General features: G+C 48.5%; 6 protein-coding genes across 6 annotated transcripts; 3 read left to right on the forward strand and 3 right to left on the reverse strand.

Moving 5' to 3' along the window:
• Positions 1–155: 155 nt before the first annotated feature.
• Positions 156–8,059, reverse strand: TAO3 (Cell morphogenesis protein; the record flags this gene model as incomplete). The annotated part of the gene is made up of 3 exons (XM_031150351.1): positions 156–6,920; positions 6,970–7,901; positions 8,050–8,059. The coding sequence occupies 3 exons, from the start codon at positions 8,057–8,059 to the stop codon at positions 156–158; spliced, it is 7,707 nt and encodes a 2,568-aa protein (XP_031004107.1).
• A 1,419-nt stretch (positions 8,060–9,478) lies between these two features.
• cprA_1 (NADPH--cytochrome P450 reductase) lies at positions 9,479–11,616 on the forward strand (the record flags this gene model as incomplete). Its single annotated transcript, XM_031150352.1, has 2 exons — positions 9,479–11,539; positions 11,599–11,616. 2 exons carry the CDS (start codon positions 9,479–9,481, stop codon positions 11,614–11,616), a joined length of 2,079 nt encoding a protein of 692 aa, XP_031004106.1.
• A 3,270-nt stretch (positions 11,617–14,886) lies between these two features.
• On the forward strand, positions 14,887–17,009 carry spo5 (Sporulation-specific protein; the record flags this gene model as incomplete). Its single annotated transcript, XM_031150353.1, has 7 exons — positions 14,887–15,830; positions 15,888–15,978; positions 16,027–16,116; positions 16,166–16,257; positions 16,313–16,627; positions 16,679–16,825; positions 16,874–17,009. 7 exons carry the CDS (start codon positions 14,887–14,889, stop codon positions 17,007–17,009), a joined length of 1,815 nt encoding a protein of 604 aa, XP_031004105.1.
• A 790-nt stretch (positions 17,010–17,799) lies between these two features.
• On the reverse strand, positions 17,800–19,038 carry rio2 (Serine/threonine-protein kinase; the record flags this gene model as incomplete). Its single annotated transcript, XM_031150354.1, has 1 exon — positions 17,800–19,038. The coding sequence occupies one exon, from the start codon at positions 19,036–19,038 to the stop codon at positions 17,800–17,802; it is 1,239 nt and encodes a 412-aa protein (XP_031004104.1).
• A 321-nt stretch (positions 19,039–19,359) lies between these two features.
• On the forward strand, positions 19,360–22,252 carry rpn-1 (26S proteasome regulatory subunit; the record flags this gene model as incomplete). Its single annotated transcript, XM_031150355.1, has 4 exons — positions 19,360–19,507; positions 19,557–19,627; positions 19,680–22,157; positions 22,223–22,252. The coding sequence occupies 4 exons, from the start codon at positions 19,360–19,362 to the stop codon at positions 22,250–22,252; spliced, it is 2,727 nt and encodes a 908-aa protein (XP_031004125.1).
• Positions 22,253–22,572: 320 nt separating this feature from the next.
• MLH1 (DNA mismatch repair protein) lies at positions 22,573–24,842 on the reverse strand (the record flags this gene model as incomplete). The annotated part of the gene is made up of 3 exons (XM_031150356.1): positions 22,573–24,462; positions 24,507–24,686; positions 24,744–24,842. 3 exons carry the CDS (start codon positions 24,840–24,842, stop codon positions 22,573–22,575), a joined length of 2,169 nt encoding a protein of 722 aa, XP_031004126.1.
• Between the last annotated feature and the right edge of the window lie 311 nt (positions 24,843–25,153).

Below are 25,153 nucleotides of genomic sequence, written 5' to 3' on the forward strand. Positions count from 1 at the left end.
TTGCTTCCTAAATAATTTCTATATGTTTTATTTCAAGAGAGTCCTGCACTCTATTATACATCCATCTGTCATCTGTCAATGCCTGCCCATCTATATATACTCCATATATCGCTCACTAAATACCAATTTTCGTTCACTGACTATATTTCTACATATTATTCCGGACTCAAATTCTTCGTCTGCGGCTGCTGATTCATATTCAAATACGCACTCGGTACCTTTGGCACCCGGGGACTCTTCGGTGGCACAGAAATGCCCCTCCTGCTCTCAGCTCGCAGCCCGTCTCTCAACCGTTCATTATCTCTCGATCTTCCGCCCGTAAGTCTCCGCATGCCAGAACGCGTGCCGTATGCGAGAGGTTTAATCATATTTTCGAGAAAGAAGGAACCTTCGCCTGTCCCAACGGGTTTTGACCGCTCGTCTTCTTCGTCGGAGAATACCTCTTCGATGTAGTCTTCATCGGATAGGTACGTTGTGACGTTGCTGTGGTAATTGTTCGGTGTGCTGGTTGAAGGAGATGTCACGCTGCGGGAGTGCATGCTTGGCCTAGAGGCGGCGCCTGGAGCGAGGTTGAATGCGCCGGGATTCATGGCTGTGGAACTCGTGTCGCCCCTTCCGGCTGGTGGGCGCATTTCCGTGAAACCGTTTTGAAATGAGGTATTGTTGCTGCGAGCGAGAGATTGCTGGAGAATGGGGATTGTTTGCTCGTCATAGAGTTGGGCTCCAGAATCGAAGCCTTCGGCGGAAAATCCGGCTTCTGTAATTGTGCGGGAGGATCGCCCATCACTGGTGGGGGACGTGAGGGGCTCATCAAAGAAATCGTCTAGGCTGTCTAATTTCAAGACCAAGTCCCCAATGTTTCGGTCGCCCCGGCCTTCATCTGACATCATGGTCTCAGTGCGTTCCGGTGTCGGGAAGTAGTTATATTGGAAGTCGTCCACGTGGAATTCGACTTCCGGGGTCGGTACAGGCTCTGCGTTTTGGCTTTCTGCACTCTGGCACATGTAGAATGCTGCATGGACATTCGCTCTTGTAGTCTCGGCATGTTTGGCAGGCATGGGTATAGACCAGCCTGACTCTTCTGGTATTCCAAACAAGCTCTGTGTACGCTCATATTCCTTCTTGATCGCTTTCGAGGAGGACCGCGTCATGCTCATGCGAAGATGGTGTTTATCCATCGATGTCCCAGCCATAGTCATAATCTGGTCCAAGACTTCCAAAGCTTGCGTACAGAACTCGGTCTGCAACAATCTTAGCAAGGGCGAGATTAAGTCAGGTCCGTACGACGCAATTTCTGGCTTTTTCATATCGATATCTGGGATGACGGAACAGAGGATACGCATAGTCTTGAGCTTAAACCATGGAATGCTATTTGTCAAAAGACCCATAAGGAAGGTCAGACTGCCAAATTCCCATTGGGGAAAGAACGTTTCCCGCAAAGCAGACACCAGCTGTGCGAGGAAGTCCTTACTTGATCGGTATCGTGACGCTGCAAATCCTGTCAAAGCTCTGGCAATGGTGGTACATCCTTTGGCCTCAGCGACTTCGGCGAGTATGCCAGCGCTCTTGATGCTTTCGGCATCGATTGATTCCTGATCCATGGCATGCAGAAACCTTGGGAAATTGGCCAAAACGGCAAACAGTAAGCGACAATCATCTCCGATGAGATCGTCATTTGGAAGTTGAATAAGCTCATTGAGGTTATTCAGTGTCAGGTCTAGACAAAGCGATGAACGTAGACCTTTGTAGACTAAAGATTGAAGGCCCTCAAATCTGCCTTCCCATCTTGGGGGTCGGCCATCCATGAGGAGTATTCGTACAGAGGGGTCCGCCATTTTAAGTTTCATCAATAGCTCCTCTAACATCGCAAGAGATTCCAAAAATTCGCGTTCGTTAACAGTATCCAAACACGCGCAGGTGGTCCAAAACAGTTGTGGGAAGTTTAAAAGGTCTTCAGGCTCTAGTTTGAGGATGAGTGTCTTGAGAGTTGTCAGAATTTCCATTGAAAAAGTCTGGACATCTGGATCGTCATCCGCAATGGTATTTGATAACCTTGCAAGCATGTCTGCCAGCATGGATTGGTCGAGAGATGTAAGGATACATCGGAAGACCTGAAAAGAACGACACGCCAGATGCCTTACGGGACAAGAAGTCGCCCAAGTTAAAGACAATTTGCTCCACTGTTCCTGAATGCCGGGATAGGTTACTTCGAAATCCTTCACCATCTCAGTCGTAAGAAGCTCCATCCCTGCAGGAACTTTGTTATCTTGATCGTCGACTTTGCCATTGTTGTCTTCATAGCCCCAGACAACCGCGGAATCGTGTCGTCGAATCGACTCAATGAAACCTTCAATGGACTTTTTCGTGGGGATCGTAGTCTCGTCATCGATCTTGGATATAACCAATTCGTGTATAAGATGAATGAGCATCTCGCGGGCTTGTTCTTGCACTAGCGGAATGTAGTGATCCCAGAGTATAGTAACGACCTGGAGAAGAAGTGGCACATTTTCCAACCCGAGTTGGACTGGAGACACCATCAAATCCACAAGTAGAATTAGCGACAACTGTCCTAATGAGAAGCCAGCTTGCTTAGCCCCAATTGGAAGTGCTTCCGAAAGCTCAGCAACATAAGGTAGCTTGACAGCATCGGGTGGCGGGGGAATAAATTCGCGTTTCTCATTTGGAATCATGGCCTTGGGCGTAATCTGCATCAGCAAGAATTCCACAACCTTGACTCCGGCCGGAGTACTTGATAGGAAAACGACAATTTGCTTTGCGTATTCCACAAAATTTTGCTCACGCCTATCAAGGCATAATGACATGATGAAATCAAGTACGAGCTGAACATTGCCCGCATGGGGACCTGTTGCTAGTGCTTGCCATAAAGCTTGAACTTCGTTGTGCAAAGCACTGCTAGACCTGATCGTAATCTCGAATAGATTTGTAAGCAGTACGTATGAATGAGCCGTGGGCCCCCCGTTCGGATCGAGCTGCAACTCGATTATCTGAATCCAAGGAAGTATGGCAGCCACCATGTTTTGCTGTGCTGGGGCTTGGAGGTTCTTGAAATAGGCAGTAAATTCCGAGAATATCAGGAAGGCCAACTCGGGGTGCTGTCTTGACAGACGCTTCGATATTTCGAATTGCGCAAGCTTGTACACTGCTTTCGTCTTATCCGATATACTGATATCATAGTCTTGGATCTTAGAGCTTTTTTGTTGTCTTTCCTCAAGTGCTCTCAAAACATGAGCTGACTTGGATCGAATCTCGCTCATCTCGCTGCCGAGGGTATATAGTCCAAGTCCGAGCAACCTCCAGAACGGCATTGGATAGTCAGGATGCTCAAGAAGTACTTGGGTCACTACTTCGAAATAGCTTTCCAGAACTTTGGGCACTTCCGCGAGGTAGCATTTCGATATTGAATTCTCCAGGAGATATGTAAAATCTTTGTTATGCACGATCAAGTTCTTCAGCGCCCTTCTCCCAATGACATGCATTCTGTCACTACCGACATTGAAGATGGTATCGATCCAGGAGAGCATACGTCGAATATCGAATTGGAGATTTGCTCGGCTCTCGGTAGTAATGCTGACAGGCCCACCGCATAAAGCTGCCATAGCACTCAGCGCTGCTGTTCGAAGATTTCTCTTCTCGATCTCCATAGCAGCAGTAAGTGTCCCTCGCTCTCCTAGGCTTTGCTGATCGATCATCGATTGTCTCATGCTATCTTCCCGTTGCCGTATCTGGGTCTGATTTGGTGAGTATCCACACCAGTCTTCCATCAAGGCAAATGCCGACTTCCTTGCTTCGAACGTCATCCAGCGAGCAGGATCCTTGGTGCGATTGATTCCTTCGAACAGCTCTTCCATCAAGCCACAATAGTGCCTTCGAAGCTTCTGGAATTCCCAATCCATCTGGACATCTCCGTCCATGAGGAACAATTTGAGATCTTTGGTATACACTACTAGGTTGTTCAGTATCCAGTCATCTTGATATATATCTGAATCTTTCAAGAAATGTGACGTCAACCGATACACATGGGTGATCTCAGTCCTCAGCAAGTCCATTCTCCGATTCCTTCTAGGGCTACTCGCGGTTCGTTGATGTATTCGAGCTCTTGCATCGTCATTACATCGGCTGACGGCATCTTGAAGCTCTTCTAGTAAAGTCTTGTAGATATTGACATTGATAGACCCAAGAGCCACAACAACTGCATCTCGTATAGAGGCAGGCCCAACAGAAAGCAACGGAGTGACATATTTGAATAAAGACCGAGCAGAAGTAATCTTGTCCTGTGCTTGTGCTGGTTTTGACCCCTTCCGATTGTGTTGACTTGTAGGAGTCACAGCTTGCTGTTGGCCACCTTTGTCAGAAAGAGTCGTACATGCGACTATCAAATACAGCTTCCATTGCTCAATCAACACTTCTGGTGGTGTGGTGGACGGCTTTGAATGCATACGACCACTGCCATTCTCATATCTGTCGAATGAGCCGTACTGAGGACCTCGAGCTGCTTCTGACAAGGCCGCAATGCCTCTATACATCTGTAGGATTCGATTGCAGATGAGTTCTCGTCCGAGCGTTACAGCAAAGGGGCAACGGTCATAACTGATTCGAATGAGATTCGGGAAAATTTTGAACCATAGCGTAGTATCATATGAAATTTCACTGCTGCAGAGCTCAATCAGAGCACTCTGTGAATTGCTTTTCCGCATTCCTCTCTGCAGTCTGCTTCGCTCAGCAACTGACAGATGCTCATCGTTGAAATCCATGACTCTTAGTGAGTCGCCTTCGAGGATATGAATTAATCGACCGTTATCTTGCCCAAGTGCCGTATCGAATTCTGTGATAAGACGCAGGACAGTGACTGCAAAAGCGCGTACTCTCCTGGACTGAGAGCAAAGGAAAAACAAACCATGAGACTCGAGCTCATCGACTTGAGCCCAGATCCCGGAAATATCCAACTTCATCCCGCGCTTCTCGGAAGTTATGTCTTCAGAGGCGTCTGTGACAGCTTCCTTTGTTTTATGTTTAATTTCCTCTATCCATATTTGTAGCAGTTCAACATATAGCTTGAGCGTACTCTCAATGTGACCAGGCCCAAGCATGCCGCCTTCTGACATAGTAGCATATCTGTCATCAAAGTTGAAGATAAATCGTGCAAAACCGATTGTTACCTGCTGGGCTTGAGATTGACGGGCAATGGACTTCAGTGATTGCGCCGAGGACTCAGCAATGTTATACTGAACATGTGCTGTCCCAGTACATAGAAGATTTACTAGTGATTTGATGGGGATATCAACTGATAAGCACCGAGGAAGCGCCTGTACCGCAACATGAAGAAGCTCATAAAAGCCTTGTTTTTGATCTGATGGGCTTAGGTGGTCGTCACGTCGGCCGAAATTGAACGTTTCTGCAATAGGGGTCTTCGGTGCAGGGCTGTTGAACTTTTCATCAAGGACTGCTTGACCACCGAAAGTATTGTCACAAATGATGGTGATCTTGCCAAGTATCTCACAAAATCTTGCATAGTACTCTCTCGCCACGTCACCGAGAGCATTCGTAAGAACAGGACGGGACAAACGGTCCTCTACTTTGGGAGTTGGCTGCGGTGGAAGGACTGAACTTCGCGGCGCCGTCATTATTGGAGATGTGGGAGTTCTGTCGTAGGATGGTAATGGCTGGTAATGCTGTGGAAATGGCGGTCTTCCTTGGTCTCCTTTTTCAAGATCTGACATGATTGCAAGGAAAGCTCTGATGCCAATGACCATCTTCTCTGGTTCTAGTTGCTCTATTTTGAAGTTGCCTAATTCTCTGGTAGATGCAAAAAGATCGGCATTAATCAAGGGGAAGACTATTGTCCGGAAACAAAAGTCTTGATGTTTAAAACCGATGATTCGAATAATTTGTATGAGGGGTTCCGCAATTGAGGGATCTGTCGAAATGTACGATCTTCTCCCATGAGGTAAGACTAGCTTCATAACCTCCTCAAGCTTCTTTATGGTGACATTTAGGGTATCAGATGAACGGTATAGATAGGTCCAAAGCAAGCGAGAAATAACCTGCAAACAAATGGGCCTGGAAAACCGATCCTTGAATTTGGGCTGCAATGGCAATACAAGCTGAAGCCATTGGGTAGCGAAGGTTTCAATTGGAGAGACACATAGTAGGGTAGCTGTTAATGGAAAGGCCACAGACCAGTGTCGAGGCTTCACAAACATTAACGCAAGGCGAGGTCTAATGGTTGAGAGTACCTCTGTCCACTTTGGCATATTCAATTCCGTGTGTGCGGTCGCGGCAACTGGGAGGAGCAGAATTTCGAGTGCTTGGCAATAAGCATACTTGAGGCGATGGCCATGCGACCTGGCAAAGAAACGACTAAGAGAGATCATGAAATCGCAAGACTGATCCCACGCCTCTTCTGGGTATGTCTTGATGCGTAAATGCTTCATACCCCCAAGCACAAGTTCCATCCATCCTTCGGTTTCGCGGTTCGCTGGACTCTTCCCTACTAGGTCTTTCTGTGACTTCTCAAGATCCGCAATGAAGCGATCGGTAACGCTGTCGAAATTTATCTCGCTCATAACTCCAAGGAGTTGACTGAAGAGAAACCAATTTGCCATCTTTAACGGCGAATTATTGAGTTGATCCGCGTCGGCGATTTTCAATTGTCCAAATATGATTTTCTCCAACTTGTCTTCCATCTCGGGGGTTATACGTGCTAACGTACTTTGACCGATGACCTCTATCAAAACCCTACATAATATAAATATTGAAGCGGTCGACCGGCGTTCGGCCTGGGCAACAAGTTCTTGTCGGGCAGCGATGGAAGGCAAGGGAGCAGTGGTATCCTCTTGGTGCATATGAGGTGGTTCTGTATTTCTTCGTATAAGCTGGCCGGGTAGGGAATTGTTCCGTGACTAGTTCAGATGATAAGTATGATTTCGTCCTTGCGACCAGGAGACCTACATGTTGAAGCTGTGTACGGGCTTCATTAGCATCATCGCTCTTCTTTCTGCGCCATAACATCATTGAGTCTATCAGAGGTTTGGGCTTTTGGCTGGCAATATGGCCCAAAGCAGAAATCAACTGATCGAAAGTCGGATCTGCGCCAAGACCGCATATTTGATCTATTTGAGGCTCTGGGTCAAGAGGCATAGTTATGCATTGGTTTACTTTCTCTTCGGCTTGGGCAATGAACTGCGAGGATTTGTTAGGACTTCTACGATGAGCACAACGCGGAGGACTGACAGATGTGAACAAGACATGCAAAGCATATTCCCCCACGGTCTTGACTTCCTCTTTATGATGATGTCGCGAGTGCGAGGGATGGTGACTATGTTCTCTGCGGCTTCTATTACTGTGCATACGTTCCACCCTCCTTTGCGTCAGGTTATGGTTGCTGCTCTCCGTAGAATTCGTCATTCGTTCGGGAACTAATGTCGTGTTCGAACTGAAGGATGTGCCAGTAGCCATGCTTGACATTGTGGAGGCATAATGGTCGCCCATGTTGGATACATCAGACCTCTCTCCACCAGCAGCGGCAATTATCTGAGGGCTGAGTGGACTGGAGGAAGTACTTGCATAGCTGCCATTTCTCGAATGTTGTATGCCATGGACAATGCTGGTCTGGCGGTTATGCGTTTTCGAGTCGTTCAACCTGCTCCCGGCATGCAGACGTGGTGATAGGTTCGGCGGAGGCGTTTGCAGGTCTGAGGGGTGGTTGTTCACAAGGTACCCCGCGGTATGAGGAGTAGTGTGAGATGGCAGAGGTTCCCTTTCCCTTCCGTTCCCGTTCCTCGAGGTAGTGGTGGAAAGTTTCAGCGTGGCATTCCAAACCTCGGTGTCTGTGGGGGAGAAGCTGTTTGTCAATCTCTCGCTCAACTCTTCTGGTGTTTGGGCTTCGAGACAGAGTTAGCAAGGATATGCGACGAATAATCAAGAGGCTCAAAAAAAAAAAAGGGGGGGGGGGGGGGGAAGGGGGATAAGGCCAAAACCAGAGCCAAAGCCAAAGCCCCTAGAGTGTTTCTGATACACTAGAGGACATACCGGCACTCATAACGACACGTGATCAACTATGCAACATCTCCATCACATCACCAGGGCGAGCAAGCACTGAGAAGAGGTGTATCGCGTAGGTTTCGTATGCTGTGGCATGGTTGGGTCTTGAGATTGAAGGGGATCGCCGCTTGTGTCCGCAATGGTGAAATAAATTGGAGGGTAAATGCTAGTAGCATCCCGCAAGGACCAAATAGACGGCCTGGGCGCGAAACCTCAGTGGATACAATAGATTCCCTAAATAGGCATAATATAAAGAAAGCAATATAAAACCTACAAATGCTACTGCTAATGCACAGAACTCAAACGCTTCACAGAGTGAAAGTGAAAGTGAGAGTGAGCGTGACGGTCTTTTAATTCCTCGAAATATAGTAGACTAGAGAGACTAGGTACTGTACTGTATAGGTTTACGTACAATATTCATAGTACTAGAACTAGAACTAGAACAGGAACTACTCTAGACCTACTCCGTGGCCTTCTCTTTGCGAGGACTTGGTCATAGGTTACGATACGGCTGGTTCTACTGTACGGACTCTAGGTACATGCTTCCAAAGGTAAGTATATCCTCCGTAACTACATTAGATGGCCCGAAAATGGACCGAGATCCCAAGTGATCTGTTTCGGCCCGTGTGAGAGCAATGTCAGATGACCCGAGAAGCATGAAGAAAGGGCAAAGCAAAGCGTCCTTTGGGTGGCATATTTGTTTCTTCTATCAACGACTCCGTAGATACAGTACCAACTACTAGGCACGGATATGGAGAGGCAAGTAGCCGGCAGGTTTGCCACATGTTTTCCAAGGGAGGAGAGAATCAAGGCAGCAGACACGTGAGACTTTCATAAAAGCATAGTCGTCCCTCATGATTCCCCTTCATGATTCATGATACATGTACATTTTGACCATTGACTGCGGAAAGGCCCGCTTCGAGAATCTTCGGATAGTTTCGAAGAGTACACCCGGCCGGATGAGGAAACGCCGATAGGAAGACAGACAATACAGTAATAGGTAACTTCAGCAAGGGCAAAACGGTCAACGTCGACTCCTCTGCTTAAAAATACTTTTGAATTGTAATATCTGTCTTTTTGGACAATCCCCGAATACCAGAGGAACTCTTCTACCTTACAGCTCCGTGTTCTCTGTATCAGTAGGTAAGGTAAGGTAGGCGGAAACCGGACACGGTTATTGTCCTCCGCGCTATCTTCTCCAGAGTGGAGTGGACCGACCACTTCACCAGCCGGGGCTTGACTTTGACTTTGCCTCTCGCGACACATCCCCAGACAATATTAAGTCGGCAATCTCCACGGTCCCGTCTCCCATTTCAATCTATTGCTCGCCTCTTGTTCGCCTCGATCGCTGAACTCAATACTGTCCTTCTCTGTTTGCACACCGTCTCGGGCCCACATCCACCCACCACCTTCCGCCATGGCACAACTTGACACTCTGGACATCATTGTCCTGGCCGTCATCCTCTGCGGATCCGTTGCTTACTTCACTAAAGGGACATATTGGGGAATTGCAAAGGATCCCTATGCCTCCACCTACTCTGCCGCCAATGGCAACAAGGCAGCCAAGACGAGAAACATTGTGGAGAAGATGGATGAGACGGGGAAGAACTGTGTCGTCTTCTACGGGTCTCAAACCGGCACAGCAGAGGATTATGCCTCTAGGTTAGCAAAGGAGGGGAAGAGTCGATTTGGTCTGGAGACAATGGTGGCAGATTTGGAAGACTACGAATATGAAAATCTCGATACCTTCCCAGAGGACAAAGTCGCCGTTTTCGTCCTGGCTACCTACGGCGAGGGTGAGCCAACCGATAACGCCGTTGATTTCTACGAATTCATCACTGGAGATGAGCCGACTTTCTCTGAATCCTCCGAACCCCCACTTGGCAACTTGAAGTTCGTTGCTTTCGGTCTGGGCAACAACACCTACGAGCACTACAACTCAATGGTTCGCAACGTCAGCAAAGCATTGGAGAAGCTCGGAGCTGTCAAGATTGGTGCGGCTGGAGAAGGGGATGATGGAGCCGGTACTATGGAAGAAGACTTTCTAGCCTGGAAGGACCCTATGTGGACCGCTCTGGCAGAGAAGATGGGTCTCGAAGAGCGTGAGGCAGTTTACGAGCCCGTGTTCGGCATTACCGAGAAGGAAGAATTGACAAAAGATTCCCCTGAGGTTTACCTTGGAGAGCCCAACAAGATGCACCTCGAGGGTACTTCGAAGGGTCCATACAACGCCCACAACCCCTACATAGCCCCAATTGCCGAATCTCGGGAAATCTTCACAGTCAAAGACCGAAACTGCTTGCACCTGGAAATCGATATCAGCGGGTCAAATCTAAGCTACCAGACAGGAGACCATATTGCTGTCTGGCCAACAAATGCAGGTAAGGAAGTGGACAGATTCCTTGCCGTCACTGGCCTTTTGCCAAAGCGAGACGCTGTCATTAGTGTCAAGGCTCTGGATCCAACAGCCAAAGTACCTTTCCCAGCACCAACAACCTACGATGCAATTGTCCGGTACCATATGGAAATCTGTGCTCCTGTCTCTCGTCAATTCGTTGCAACCTTGGCCCCATTCGCGCCGACTGAAGATGCAAAGGCAGAAATGGCTAAGTTGGGAAGCGACAAAGATTATTTCCACGAGAAAATCAGCAACAAGTACTTGAACATTGCCCAGACATTGGAGGTTATTGGAGGCGGAGAACAGTGGCCCGCCATTCCTTTCTCTGCCTTCATTGAAGGTCTAACTAAAATTCAGCCGAGGTACTACTCAATTTCATCATCATCGCTGGTTCAAAAGCACAAGATTTCGATCACCGCTGTCGTTGAGTCGGTGCAAATTGCAGGTCGAACAGATGCTCTTAAGGGAGTAACAACAAACTACCTGCTAGCCCTAAAGCAAAAGCAACATGGCGACCCCAACCCAGATCCTCACGGACTGACTTACGACATCACCGGCCCACGAAACAAGTACGATGGCGTCCACGTCCCAGTCCATGTCCGCCACTCGAACTTCAAGCTCCCCTCCGACCCTTCCAAGCCCATTATCATGATCGGGCCCGGTACCGGAGTTGCACCCTTCCGTGGTTTCGTACAAGAGCGCGCTCAACAAGCCAAGAATGGCGAGGATGTAGGCAGGACGCTTCTGTTCTTCGGCTGCAGAAAGCAGTCTGAAGATTTCCTGTATTCGGAAGAGTGGAAGGAATACAAGGAGGCTCTCGGCGACAAGTTTGAGCTCATCACTGCCTTTTCTCGCGAGGGATCTAAGAAAGTATATGTGCAGCATCGTCTGGAGGAATATGCCAAAGAGGTCAACGAGCTGTTGCTGCAGAAGGCATACTTTTATGTTTGTGGTGACGCAGCAAATATGGCGAGGGAGGTCAACATTGTGTTGGCGAAAATCATCGCGAAGCAGAGAGGTGTGCCAGAGGCGAAGGGTGAGGAGGTTGTTAAGGCTATGAGATCTTCAAGTCAATACCAGGTACGTTCCCAAATTGTTCTATCAGCGAGACGGGCAGTTGCTAATGTTTTAAATTATAGGAGGATGTTTGGTCGTGATGCCTACTTCGAATCGGTACTCTCACGACGAGACGACGACGACATACAATTTGGTATGGAGGATTTAATAGCAGTTCTTCAACCCATTCCGCATTATCGTGTGGAGTCTTTCGCTTCTTGTTCACCAGTTTACGGCATCTGAACTTTCTTGCATTGCTGGGAGGAAGAGTTGCGTTTGATGGGAATGAGATACCGAGACGAGCTTCGTGTCGGCTGTTTGGGCATAAAGATTCACACCTTTTACATAGATTTCTTGCACATGGTTGTTTCAATCTTCTTACAAAGTTTCTGGTGTCAAATGACGGAGGCAGGTTGTTCGTGATGAGTGAATAGAAAATATTTTCAAAATGAAATTGTGTGTCAGACGAAATGAAGTTTAACGTAAAAGTGGGGTTCCCATTAAATAATATTTGCCTCGTTTTGAAAATAGATGCATGATTTCATCAGCGTAGCAGCCATAGCTGAGAGTAGAATAGCTTGCGAAGGGTCAACAGCAATCTCGAGAACCTGTAACCTCGCATTGCTTTTTCCATACTGTATAGTACTTGATAGCGGGGTCCTTTTGTCTCAACTGATCCGAGTGGTTCGGTTCGGACAAGTATCGAGGCCCGCCGGCATCTCGAGCAAACAGAAACAGCTACCGGGGTCGCGGTATCTTACACACTGGCGTGCTGAATGGGAAAGTACTCACCCGTTTGTCATGAGCAAGAGTGATATAGTCATTCCTTGCACTGCTCGAAGGATATGTCTTGAGTCGATATTCTTCCCTCTCCAAATTCTCTGCTCTCGGTCGAATCACTTCTTCGGGCTGCGTTTGCGAAGGCGGCTCGAAGAGGGAGGGGTTCCCGTGCCTAGACGGCACCTGAGCTACCGACACGACTTGAAAAGCTCCCGTATGGCTGGTCGTTTGCGTCACATCTCAAAATCGTGGGGTATCTTGAGATCTGGCCCGCTCCGATGCCAATAAGATCCTGAGACACATGGGGGCCTCTACTAATGAATAATCGGGGATGTCAGTGCAGAATGCCGGTGGACGACGACCGGTTTTCTACCTGTTTTTCCTGTAGCAGCAGTCTTTGTGAGGTGGACTTCTCTTAGCAGGTGGAGTCAAAAGTGGAAGCGGAGGTGGAAGTAGATATGGATATTACCCCTTTGCTCGGAATGTGGAGGGGAAAGTGTGGTAGCGAGCCGTAGTGGCGCAGAGGGGCCCCTGCCCTCTATCCGCACGGTCTTCTTACACCACCAGCCAGCAGATTCCAGATGACGACAATCTTCACTTCACGCTCAAGATTCACCACAAAATGGATGCTGCCTCTTCAGTGCCCCGCAAAGAACCCCCGTGCCGCACCCATTGCGTTTCCTATACCAAGGAACACAGTAAAGCCTTTGAATAGGTGCCTATCAACACATTAAGCTTTTCATTTTGCTTTTTTGTGTTACTTGAGAGCCAGCATCTGAATCGCTGGGTATGCAAGGAGCTCTCAGGGTCGACCTTGTCATGCCCCACGACTCAACTCTGTAAACAAGGCTGCGGTATGGCAGTTTCAATAATGTCCATGTTGCTATTAACGTCCTAGAACTGCCCATTTGGTGATGAATAAATTGGTTGGCTGCATCTTTTTTCACTTCAAGCCTAACAGTATTCACTGCCACCCTCGTGTTTATGCACAACATCCAACCGAGTGTCGTGCAGAGATCTTCATAGTCTCCTCATTCGGTATAACCCCTTACGCCTCGAGTATTGGAGCTAAAGTGCGACAATCCCGCATTGTGGGGAGGAGAGACACCAAACAGAAGGGGAGTTGCGTCCGAACAGGCTATGTCTGTCCCTTGTTGTGGCTGCCGCACTGACATTAAATCCGCCATTAGGAGATCTGGGTATCTGGTATCTGGAGGCGGAAAATAGGTCAGCCAGGGTTCTTTAGTTTTGTACGACGTGTCATTTTCAACATTAGACCATCTTGGACTTGTCAGACGAGTCGCAGTGGGAAACTAGACCCTGCAGACGGTGGAAAGGTAGGTACCCAGACCGTTGACTGCTTGGGTGCGCGCAGGAGCATGTAGTAGGTTAGAGTTCACCAGGTTCGTCTTTGCTTGAAAGCCCCTTCCTTGTTCATTCTGTTCTGCTCTGCTCTGTTCTTTTAGCAAGCAATTGTGCAGCAACAGCGAACGCCTCTATCAAAGGAAAACGCCTTCTGCGTGGTGCCTGCACAGGCACGGCTTGCCTGTCTGCTGAAATACGCTGGAACAAGTGTAGAGGAGCTCTCTTCGTGTTTGTGTCTTAGGAAGGCCATAAAGAGCGGCTTTGTCCCCCTTGGATGCACTTCATCTGCACGTTGTTCAGTATCTCAGTATCTGTATCTGTATCTTCAATCCACTCACTAGACCAGACAGGCGAGACGCTGGGTAATAATTTCTCATTTGGTTTGCGTGCGGAAAGAGCGTGTGGTGTTGCTTGCATTGACTGGGTGGCCCTCTCCTCTCTGTTGTTGTTCTACCTTTGAAGTTGCCAGTTGCCTCATTTGTTTACTTCGGGCAGACTCCAGCTGTACCGGCTCTCGACTCAACTCTCCCGCTTAAGACTTTCAACATCGTACCTTCCGCCCAATTCACTTTTCACAGCAGCAGCCCCACAACCCACTTCTTCTTGCACACCTCCGCCGACCCTTTTTCTTCTTCCCCCATCATCAACTTCGATCAACAAACACCAATCCTTCACAATCTCTTCATAACAACCCAATCTGGCTCGATAGCTTCCTACCTATCTTCTAGACCTCCACTCGCTACCCTGATCATTCTAAAACTCCTGTCTTGTTCTTCTTGTCCTGTCGAAGCATCGCTGCTTGTACTACTAGCACGCGTTTCTTGAGGCAACCCAGAGCTCCTATCTTGCCAGCTCTTCTTGCAAAGGTTTGTACACCTGCCCCCACCATCCGGAGAATGCATTGCTAATTCTGATACTGCAGCCCATTGCCTTGTGAGAGTCTTAAGAAACACGCTCTTGTGCCAGAGACTGTGACTGTAAGATGCCATCTTCCCGTTTCTTTCTTCGCCAGCTACCGCCTTGCATCCTTTTAACACATGCCATTGAACTGCCCCAGTTGCACTTCTTGCTTTATATTTATCACCCCGTCTCCCCTTGCCGTTCACATTGCATTTCCGATCTGCCATATTCTTGTACTCCACAACGAACTGTTTGCCCACATCCACTACAACATTCTTCACTATCAGTCAATCGCTGCATAACTGACAGAAAATATCCAGATTACCATGTCTTACCAGCAGGCTACGACTCACGCCGAGAACTCCTTCCCCGCTCGTTCCGCCGCCAACATGTACACCCAGCCGCAATTACGCACCCAGCGCGACTCTCAGGGTCAAACCTCTTCATTCGCCCAGGGTGCTACCCAGAATGAGAGCAACCCAATGGCGGCCATGATGAACCAGTTTAATGGTCTTGCCATTCAAGGTGCCAACATGGCATCTGGTGCCTCTACGATGGGAAGCACTCAGCTCCAGTATTACCTCACTCAAGATGGGCAATACTTGGTCGCACCTGCCGGCATGTATTCTGCTCAGACTATGGCTCCAGCACAGATTCCAGACACCACTTATACCGGCTATCCTACGACTTTGCCATACTATCCGCAAGCTCCTTTTCCTAGCTATGTTCCGGGTTATCCATTGCTGTCTGGCTACCCCTCCGCTCGTGCTGGCTACTACTCTGACCGCTCAGATTCACTGCACAAAGATGTTCCTGGTCTTGAGAATCGCCGTGGTTCGTATTCGACTAACGAGTCTGCTCCTAGCACCCCATACTATGGCTCAATCTCCCAGCGTGAGCAGGGTACTCATATTGCTGCAATTGACCGATCTCCTTTCGGCTCTACCCCTTCACCACAGCAAATTCCCGCCCACACTGACCAAAAGGGTCTTGCTCCTTACAAAACCATCCCGATCAACATCGATCTTGATGCATTGCTGATGCAGCACCCAGCCATTCCCCGGGCTGTTCCTGCCGTTTTCACTCCTCGTGAAAATATGAGAACTCTCGATCAGAGCTTGTCCAACCAAATGCCAGGCAACCGCAATGTCTACATCCGTGGTCTCCACCCAAATACAGATGATCAGATGCTCGCTGCATACGCTGGTCGCTTTGGAAAGGTTGAAACATCAAAGGCCATCATTGATACTTCTACCGGCGCTTGCAAGGGGTGAGTAGCTTCGTTCTTCTATCTTCCATCCTAAAGATCAGCTCTAACAATACACAGGTTCGGTTTTGCCAAGTACTTCACTACCCGTGAGTCTGAGCTCTGCATTAGAGGCTTCTACAAGATGGGGTATGAAGTTGGTTTTGCTAGGGTCAGTCACCCTCTCACTTCGAGAGCGAGCTTCCCTAACTTCTCACAGGAGTCTTTCAATTCTCGTCTGAAGGCTGAGGGTGACGACAACTCCACTAACCTGTATGTTTCGAACCTCCCAAAGAACATGACCGAAGCTGTAAGTTTCAATGCATATCTCCCTCTGCATCGTATCTAATGAGCCCCAGGAACTTGGTGCTGTCTTCATTGGCTACAAAGTCAGTTCCAGCAGAGTCCTCCGGGATGCCAACAACAATAGCCGTGGTGTTGGGTTTGCTAGGTAAGCTCATTTGCAGCGGACTTAACAATTGATGTCAATTGACCTTCTTCCCCAGATTTGAGAGCCGTGATGTGTGCGAGGATATCATTGAACAGTTCCATGGTGTGCCCATCGGCGAAGAGGGACTTCTTCTTCAAGTACGCTATGCCGATACCCCTGCCCAAAAGGACCTCAAGCGCATCACCACAGAGCGCCGTCAGTTTCGAACTAGCGAGTACAACGTCGGTGCATACGGCGCTCCTGCTGACATGCTTGCACTTTCTCCACAAATGCCAACTACCCTCATTCCTCGAGCCTCCCAGATTACCCGACACCTTCCCACCGCATCTCGTGCTACTAGCAGCAGTTCTTGGAAGCGAGAGAATACCAGGTAAGAAACTCCCATTTTCGATGACGACCTTTGTACTGATCATCATTGTAGCTTGCTTGACGCTCCATACTTAAAGGATATTGATCGCCAGGTGAAGACTGAGGATCGTCATGGCAGCTTGCTTGATGCCATTCCATACTTCAAGGACATTGATCGCCAGGTGAAGACTGAGCCTGAGACGAGCAAATCCAAGGAGATGTATGATCCACAGTACATGATTCAAAGTCCATACAAGTACTGATGAAGTAGTAGCACGGTTCCGGGCCCCACTCCAACGGTTTCGGACGACGGCTCTACTGATGAGGGTGTCACTGTCCACCAAGACGCTCCTGCTGTCGCCCATGGTGGATCAGTTACCTCTCCATCTGCTTGCAAGCCTTGAACCTTCGAGCTGAGAGTCTATACCGTGGCACTTCTTTACATCTTTCATCGGCGGTCTTATGCATTTTCTTACCATAGGACCACACGTTACCTGTTTCCTGTCATTACGCGGTCATACGCTACATCGCCCCTTACGGCTTAATACCCTAATCATACACGTACCCGATCAGCAGACATACATACCTGTTACATAGCGCGCTATGTTTCGCACTCGTACCGACAACATATTTCGAGTCTTGCTACCTGGTACAGCGGTGGAACATACAAAAGTATTTTCAAGGTGTGGCATATTGACATTCATGGCATGGAACATCATATTATGTCAAAAACATTGATGGACGGATTCTAAAAAGTATTGGGCGTTTTCATTGTAAAAATTTTCCTTCTTTGCTCTTCTGTCTTACACACTACTAGTACGCTCACGGCCTTTTGATAGACCTGTTTATAGCATGAATGAAGAGCTTAATCCTCGAAACTTCGCATTCTTCCTGTATTTGCCGTGTTTCGCTGATCGCTCCTTGATCAAGCATTCGTATATCCTCCCTCAATACACTTAACATCCGCAAGTCTACTTCCGGGGATCCTCCAATGATGTACATCCTGAACCCGATAGTTGCAAATTGCTTCAATTTGAGACATTCTCATTACATCTCGGACAGAAAGCCCCAGGTTACGGCATTGAAGAACTTCGTGCATATGGCTCAATGCCCAAGTAGCTCATCCGCCAGAAAGTCATTATGGCATGAAGTACTCTGTAAATCTGTGATGTGTTGCATATAAGCGCTAGAGACTCACGTCTTGTCTTTAAGCTGTAGGGTCGCTAACGAAACATCATCACCGGTAGCTTCATCTACAATGACTGATCCATTATCCATGTTCTTTGAAGCGGCCTCGGCATCCTCAACAAGGTTCTCGGGGCCATCTGGCGGCTGCTCATCATCATCCTCGTCTTCGTCTTCATCTTCATCATCATCCTCGTCGCCCCGAGCAGCATGTGGGTCACCGTCCCCATCGACGCCCACTTCCTTCATATACGCCTCAAGCTCCTTGGCCATCTTCTTCGAAAACCCAGACGCCTCAACAGATACATCAAGTCTCTTGACACCATCCTTGCCTATCAGTTTCCTTGCATCTCTGTAATGAGGGCCCTTTGCATCGCTCGTATACCGGAATCGGCGCTCGAAGAATCGCTTGATACAGTTTACGTCGCGATCGAAGTAGTATTCTGCGTTGACGTGGTCAATCGATACCATTTGAGGGAAATCGATGAGGATGGGTGTCAGGATTATATCTTCCGGTTTGTTGGACTCGGGGTTCGGGTCTTCTTTAATCAGAATATTGAACTCGTTGAAATCGCCGTGGATGAGTCCATATTGCGCCAGACGCAAGATCATGGATATGAGTTCTGCGTAGAGGGATGCTGGGTCGGGGACCGAGGAGATCTGCCGCATGGGAAAGGCATCTATGAGGGACATGACGATTGTGTGTCTTGATTGCGCGAGGGGTTCTGGGACCGGGAAGCCGTTTTCGCGCAGCGACGTCATGAATGTGTATTCCTTCAAAGCTGCGAGGCGCGACATGTACATCCAGGATCCGGAGGAGCGGTGGCGTAGATAGTCGCGGTTGGCTTTGACTGTTCGGAAAGAGATTCGGCCTAGTCTGTGAATTTTGAGGACTCGCTGCACTCCTTTGTCATCTGCAACGACGAAGATGTCGCTTTCTTTTCCCACGCCGATTTGGTTGCCGACGCTGTAGACATCTTTGCGTTTTCGGTAGGTGTTGAGGGATAAATAGTCTAGGCCCCCATATGTTAAGCGGTAACCGTCGTATTTGGCGTTCTTGAGTCGTGCGATCAATCCTACTTTTGCCAATGCAGATATACTCTTGTGTACCCCACCTCGAAGCCCTGATATTTGTCCGATTAATGCTGTAGGAACCACTTCATGGTTTTTCGAGCCCGTTTCGACGGCTGTGAGGGTTCGCCAATCTTCGGGCGTCAGATACCGCATAGCCTTGGTATCGAGTCTCATGTTTGCGGTTATGGGGGAGTTTTTAAAGGTTGAGAGGCTTTCATGGAATTAATTTATTTTTCTGATGTTCAGGGAAAATTGATGCCAAGCAGCGGGGCCTGTCCGCTAGCGCCGCTGACTACGATGCGTGAAAGCTCCCGTACACTTTGTACGCGGAAGCTCCAGTGCCTAAAGAACTTCATCAACATTCAAAGCTACGAATACAGACACCGCGAGCTTCGAAATCGTCACGGCCATTTTCTATCCCCTCCCCGCCAGCCTATTAGTACTTTACCCTCAATCTGCTTGAGTTTATCCAGAGCCTCTCTCCCAGAATACACGATGGCGCAGGATGGCGAACCGCCAAAGTCTGTTGACAAGGGCAAGGGAAAGGCCGTAGAAGGTGAACCCAGCAAAACCGAGGAGGTCAAGAAGGACAAAGATGGGAAACCTATTGTTAATGGGAAAAAGGAAGATGGGGCTGTTGGAGGTAAGCTCTTGGTTTGGATTTGGGAGGTTCGTGCTAACAGCCACTTCAGCGACAGAGGAGCTCAGTGAGGAGGACCAGCAGCTGAAGAGCGAGCTGGATATGCTAGTGGAGCGTCTGACGGTATGTTTACTTTCTCCAGGTTGCTTGCTGCTGGGTGCTAACATGATTCAAGGAGTCGGATTCAACACTTTATAAATCAGCTCTGGAGGCAATCAAAGAGTCCATCAAAACATCAACATCCTCGATGACCGCCGTACCCAAACCCCTCAAATTCCTCCGACCACATTACGAGCCTATGATTGAACTCTACGAGAAGTGGCCTGCTGGGGATGATAAGACATCACTGGCAGACGTACTGTCAGTGATTGGCATGACATTCTCAGACGAAGACCGACAAGATACCCTCAAATTCCGATTGCTTGCTCCCACATCAGATATTGCCTCATGGGGTCACGAATACACGCGGCATCTTGCTCTGGAACTTGGAGAGGTCTATACCAAGCGATTAACAGCAGATGAGCCTTACCAAGATCTCATTGACCTTACCCTAGTTCTAGTACCCCTCTTCCTGAAGAGCAATGCCGAAGCAGATGCTGTGGATTTGATGAGTGAAATGGAGATCATCACAGACATCCCAAAATTCCTCGACAAAGATACATACCCGCGAGTCTGCCTTTACATGGTTAGCATGGTGAACCTTTTGACATACCCTGAAGACCAGCAATTCCTCCGAACCGCACATGATATCTATAAGCGCTACGACCAGCTTACCCAAGCTATCGTTCTGGCCATTCGCTTAAACGATATCGAACTCATTCAAGCTGATTTCAACTCCACGAAAGATGTTGCTCTCAAAAAGCAGATGGCTTTTCTTATTGCCAGGCAACAAATTGTCCTGGATTTCGACCCTGAGACGGAGGAAGAACAAGAGATTGCCGAGTGCTTGAACAACACCAAGCTTCCGGAGCATTTCAAGGCGTTGGGCAAGGAGCTGAATATTCTGGACCCGAAGACAACGGAGGACATTTACAAGAGTCATCTGGAGAGCAACCGAGTGGCTGGTCTCACAAATCTCGATTCTGCACGGCACAATCTGGCTGCCGCTTTCGTAAATGCTTTTGTGAATGCTGGTTTTGGGAATGACAAGATGATGATGGTTGACGAAGACAAATCTAGCTGGGTATGGAAGACGAAAGAAGAGGGCATGACCTCCACAGTCGCATCTCTGGGAACGCTATTGCTCTGGGATGTTGAAGGTGGCCTCGACAAAATCGACAAATACACATATGCTCAAGAGGATCAGATTCAAGCCGGTGCCCAATTAGCCATTGGCATCATGAACTCCGGTGTCCGAATTGACTCTGATCCAGCCAAGGCCCTTCTTGGTGATGAGGACAAGCTGAACCACAAGAGTCCGCAGATCCGAGTTGCTTCAATTATGGGTCTAGGTCTTGCCTACGCTGGTTCAAATAGAGAAGATATTCTGGAGTTGCTCTTGCCAATAGTTGGAGATACATCAATCGATATGCAAATATCGGCAATGGCTACGCTTTCTCTCGGAATGATCTTTATTGGATCCGGGAACAGCGATGTCATTGAGGCAATCATCCAAACTTTCCTTGATGATGAGCGGAAATCTCAATTACAGGACAAGTGGACACGATTCATGGCTCTTGGTCTTGGTCTATTGTACTTTGGACGCCATGAAGAAGTCGATGTCATCTTGGAGACCCTTAAGGCTATTGACCACCCCATGTCGAAGCCAACTTCAGTCCTTGCCGAGATTTGCGCCTGGGCAGGCACTGGTACTGTTTTGAAGATGCAAGAGCTCCTCCACATCTGTAACGACCATATTGAAGAGACGGATGACAAGAAGGGTGATGAATTGCTTCAAGCTTATGCCGTTATTGGCCTGGGTCTTGTTGCAATGGGCGAAGATGTTGGGCAGGAGATGGTTCTCCGACAATTTGGCCACCTCATGCACTATGGTGAGGCCAATATTCGGAGAGCAGTTCCCCTGGCAATGGGTCTTCTCAGCCCTAGCAACCCTCAAATGAAGGTCTACGACACATTATCGAGGTACTCCCACGACAATGACAACGACGTCGCCATCAACGCCATCTTCGCTATGGGTCTTCTCGGTGCTGGAACCAACAACGCCAGACTGGCCCAACTCCTCAGGCAGCTGGCCAGCTATTACCACCGGGATCAAGAATCCTTGTTCATGGTCCGAATTGCCCAAGGTCTCCTCCATATGGGCAAGGGCACTCTCTCCATATCACCCTTCCACACCGACCGCCAAGTTCTCTCAAGAGTTTCCGCCGGCGGTCTCCTCTCTGTCTTAGTCGCCATGATCGACGCCAAACAATTTGTCACCGACAAATCACACTACCTCCTCTACTACCTCGTCACAGCCATGCATCCCCGATTCCTGGTCACCCTCGACGAAGACCTAAAGCCTTTGACCGTCAATGTACGGGTAGGACAAGCCGTTGATGTTGTAGGACAGGCTGGACGACCAAAAACGATTACAGGATGGCAGACGCAGAGCACACCGGTTCTTTTGGCGTATGGTGAGCGTGCAGAGTTGGAGGATGAGCAGTATATTCCCTTGACTAATACTCTTGAGGGTTTGGTCATTTTGAGAAAGGTATGTTATGCCCCAAAAATAGTAATTGAATATTTAGGATTGTCACTGACTTTATTTTGAAATAGAACCCAGAATGGGATGATGGGAAGAGCTAAAGGAGCGGCTGTCAAGATTGGAACGAAATGAAATAAACTGTATAATAGCCGTAGGCATGATCTCGTCGGAGCATCGTGGCTACAAAAATGATACTAGATGATAACAAGGCTTTCTCGTGGATTGTTAATGCTCTGCTCTGCTCTGCTATGCTATGTGGTGATACAATGCAAATGCTATACCCGAGATGCCCCTAGTAGCTAAAGCCAAAAATGCAACATTCCGTGAGCGACGCCGTTCCCTCCATTCCCGCCGCATAACCCAGTAAATGCCCGATATGTATTTATGCACAAAGCAACAAATATACAACATGGTGATAACACTAGCATCGTTCGAACACCCTGTACAAGCCCTTCAAATTCGCAATCTCAACAACAGCACCCTTGCCCAACGACCTTGTTGCAACCAGTCGCGCCCTAAATGCTGGAAATAGTATGTCTTCAACGACCTTCACCACCTCCGCCCTCCTACTCTTAAGCTCCTCATCCACACCCTCCTCAGAATCCTCAGGACCACCGCTAGGAGGTAGTTGCTCAGGCACGTAGAAAGAAGCCAGTTCACGGAGAAAGGTCTCAAAGCAGTCTTTCTCGCTGCTCCAGTTGACATGCGGCCCGAGACGGAGCAGGAAACGTGGGAGTTTGGCGAGGGAGGGAGTGTAGCCTTTGAGGAGGAGCGGAATGGAGATTATGTCGCCTTCGGGGGATATCTCAAAGGAGAAGTATTCTAGCAGCATGTCTCGACGCTCTATCAGCTGCTCGGAGACGAGATCAACTGCATCCTGGACCTCGAAATCATCTTCCGTGTTTGTCGGAGTAGGAGAGGCTTTCTCGTGCTCTGCTGCCAGGCCGAGGAGTTCGCGGAGGTTGAGAGGGGTTTCGAAGCGGATGACACCAAAGTTTCCGAAGTCCGTGAGGCCTACTTGGTAGAAGTATTCGTTGGCCACCATGCCGTAATCCACGAGGAATAGTCGTACGCCTCCTTGGATAGCAGCTAAGCGTCTGCGTTCGTCGACGACGCCTACAAAGGTGTGGGAGGCAAAAATCTCGGTGAGGTCGTTGTGCATCTCGTCGCGGACTTCGGCGCGCAGGTCTTTGACGGTCATGAGACGGCAGTTGATAGGATCGCGGTCAGATTGTTGGTACTCAAGGTCTGAGGGGTGCGTGTTTGGTGGTAGAGGGGTTTCGCTACCGCGGGGAGCGCTTGGTGGGAGCATGCTGGTTATTTTGCGGACTTTGGCGTCAGTGCGGACGAGGTTATTTTCGTAGGGTTTAGGTTTGGGGGTACTGTTTGACTTGCTTGGGACATCGCTGCCGGTTGAGTCTGCTGATATTAGAGGTATGTGAGCACCGGGGAGGAGGGTCTGGGTCATGAAAGTACGGCTTGTATCGACGTTTGCGAGTTTTACGCGGATGTCGCCGCATATCTTTTCGATTATCTCGTCTTCGTTCAGGAAGTTGACTTCGTTTTTTGTTGGGTGGACGTTGACGTCTACTCGTTGAGGGTCGATGTCGAGGCTGAGGTATGTGAAGGGATGTCCTCCCTTGGGTAAAAAGTTTGAATATGTCTGTTCGATGGCTTTCCGAATGTTTGTAGAATCCACAGAACGGTGGTTGATGAACAGGAGCAACACAGTCTTCTTGACGTGATAGTTAGCATTCGTTGTCCATCCTCGAGCCCGATATCCGTATGTTTCGTCGGAGGATGTAAATTCGATTAATTCGGCTGCTACTGAGCTTCCATGGATTTGTCGAATACGATCAACAGTCGAAGAATTAGACTGCGTCGATATCGTAGTACTGGCCTCGCCGTGTTTCTTACAGCTGAAAGCAACCCCATCACAGTGAATTGCATATCTCCCCACAACGTCTAAGATCTTGTTGTACTCCTCTGAAGCTGATCTGAAAGCACGTCGGCGGGTGGGGACGTTGTAAAAGAGGTCTTCCACGGTGATTTGCGTTCCTGGGCGCCCAGCCGTGGGCTTCGGATCCGCACTTTGACCAGGCTTTGCGGGAATCAAATTCCCGCTGTCGTAGTGTGCCCTCCAAGCACAGCTAGAGTCTTTCGTCTTCGTAGTTACAGTAAGATGAGCAATATGGCTGATACTAGCGAGTGCTTCTCCGCGAAATCCATAGGTACCGATAGAAGTCAAGTCCTCGAAAGCCTTGAGCTTTGAAGTTGTAAACCGCTTGCATAGAATTGGTAGATCTTCTTTCTATTTACTGTTAGCTTGGAAGACAACACCTTGATAGTACTTACTGAAATCCCATGACCATTATCTGTGATTTGCAAAAGCTTTAATCCGCCCTCTTTGACGAGAACCTCGAGAGAAGTAGATCCGGCATCAACAGCATTTTCTATAAGTTCTTTCAATGCGTGCACTGGCGCCACGATAATCTCGCCAGCAGCGATCTTGTTGACAACATCTGGATCAAGAGCCTTTGAAAAGAATCAGTAAACAAACATCTATTTCGACGAGGTGTTTATGAAACTCACCCTAATCCTTCGGGGAGCTGAAACTTCCAGAGGTATCTCAGAGGCTTTTCTCTTGGTACCTCTCAAATTCTCCGTATCTAGATCCATATGTTCCGCCATTTTCAGGGTTTAATAATTGACCGCGAATTATGCTTCTCACCATCCCTGAAATAACTCAGTCGCAAGTCATGTTATCATGTATTTCCATCAAACGTTCGGCGATTCTTTCATTTCTGATCAGCTCGGCCAAGAAACAACAGCCCGGCAATATATATGGTAAGCCAGAGATGGAGGTTGCGATCAAGGAGGGTCACGCCGCCGCGTGATTAACTATTCTATGCTGACTAATCAATATCTGGAGACCCGTGACCCTTCCAGCCCAGCTTCAACAGCATCTGTGACATTTCTCCATTTCACAGAATGTATCTTTC

The sequence above is a fragment of the Lachnellula hyalina genome (assembly GCF_007821495.1).
Source record: "Lachnellula hyalina strain CBS 185.66 chromosome Unknown contig00098, whole genome shotgun sequence".
Classification (NCBI taxonomy): Eukaryota; Fungi; Ascomycota; class Leotiomycetes; order Helotiales; family Lachnaceae; genus Lachnellula; species Lachnellula hyalina.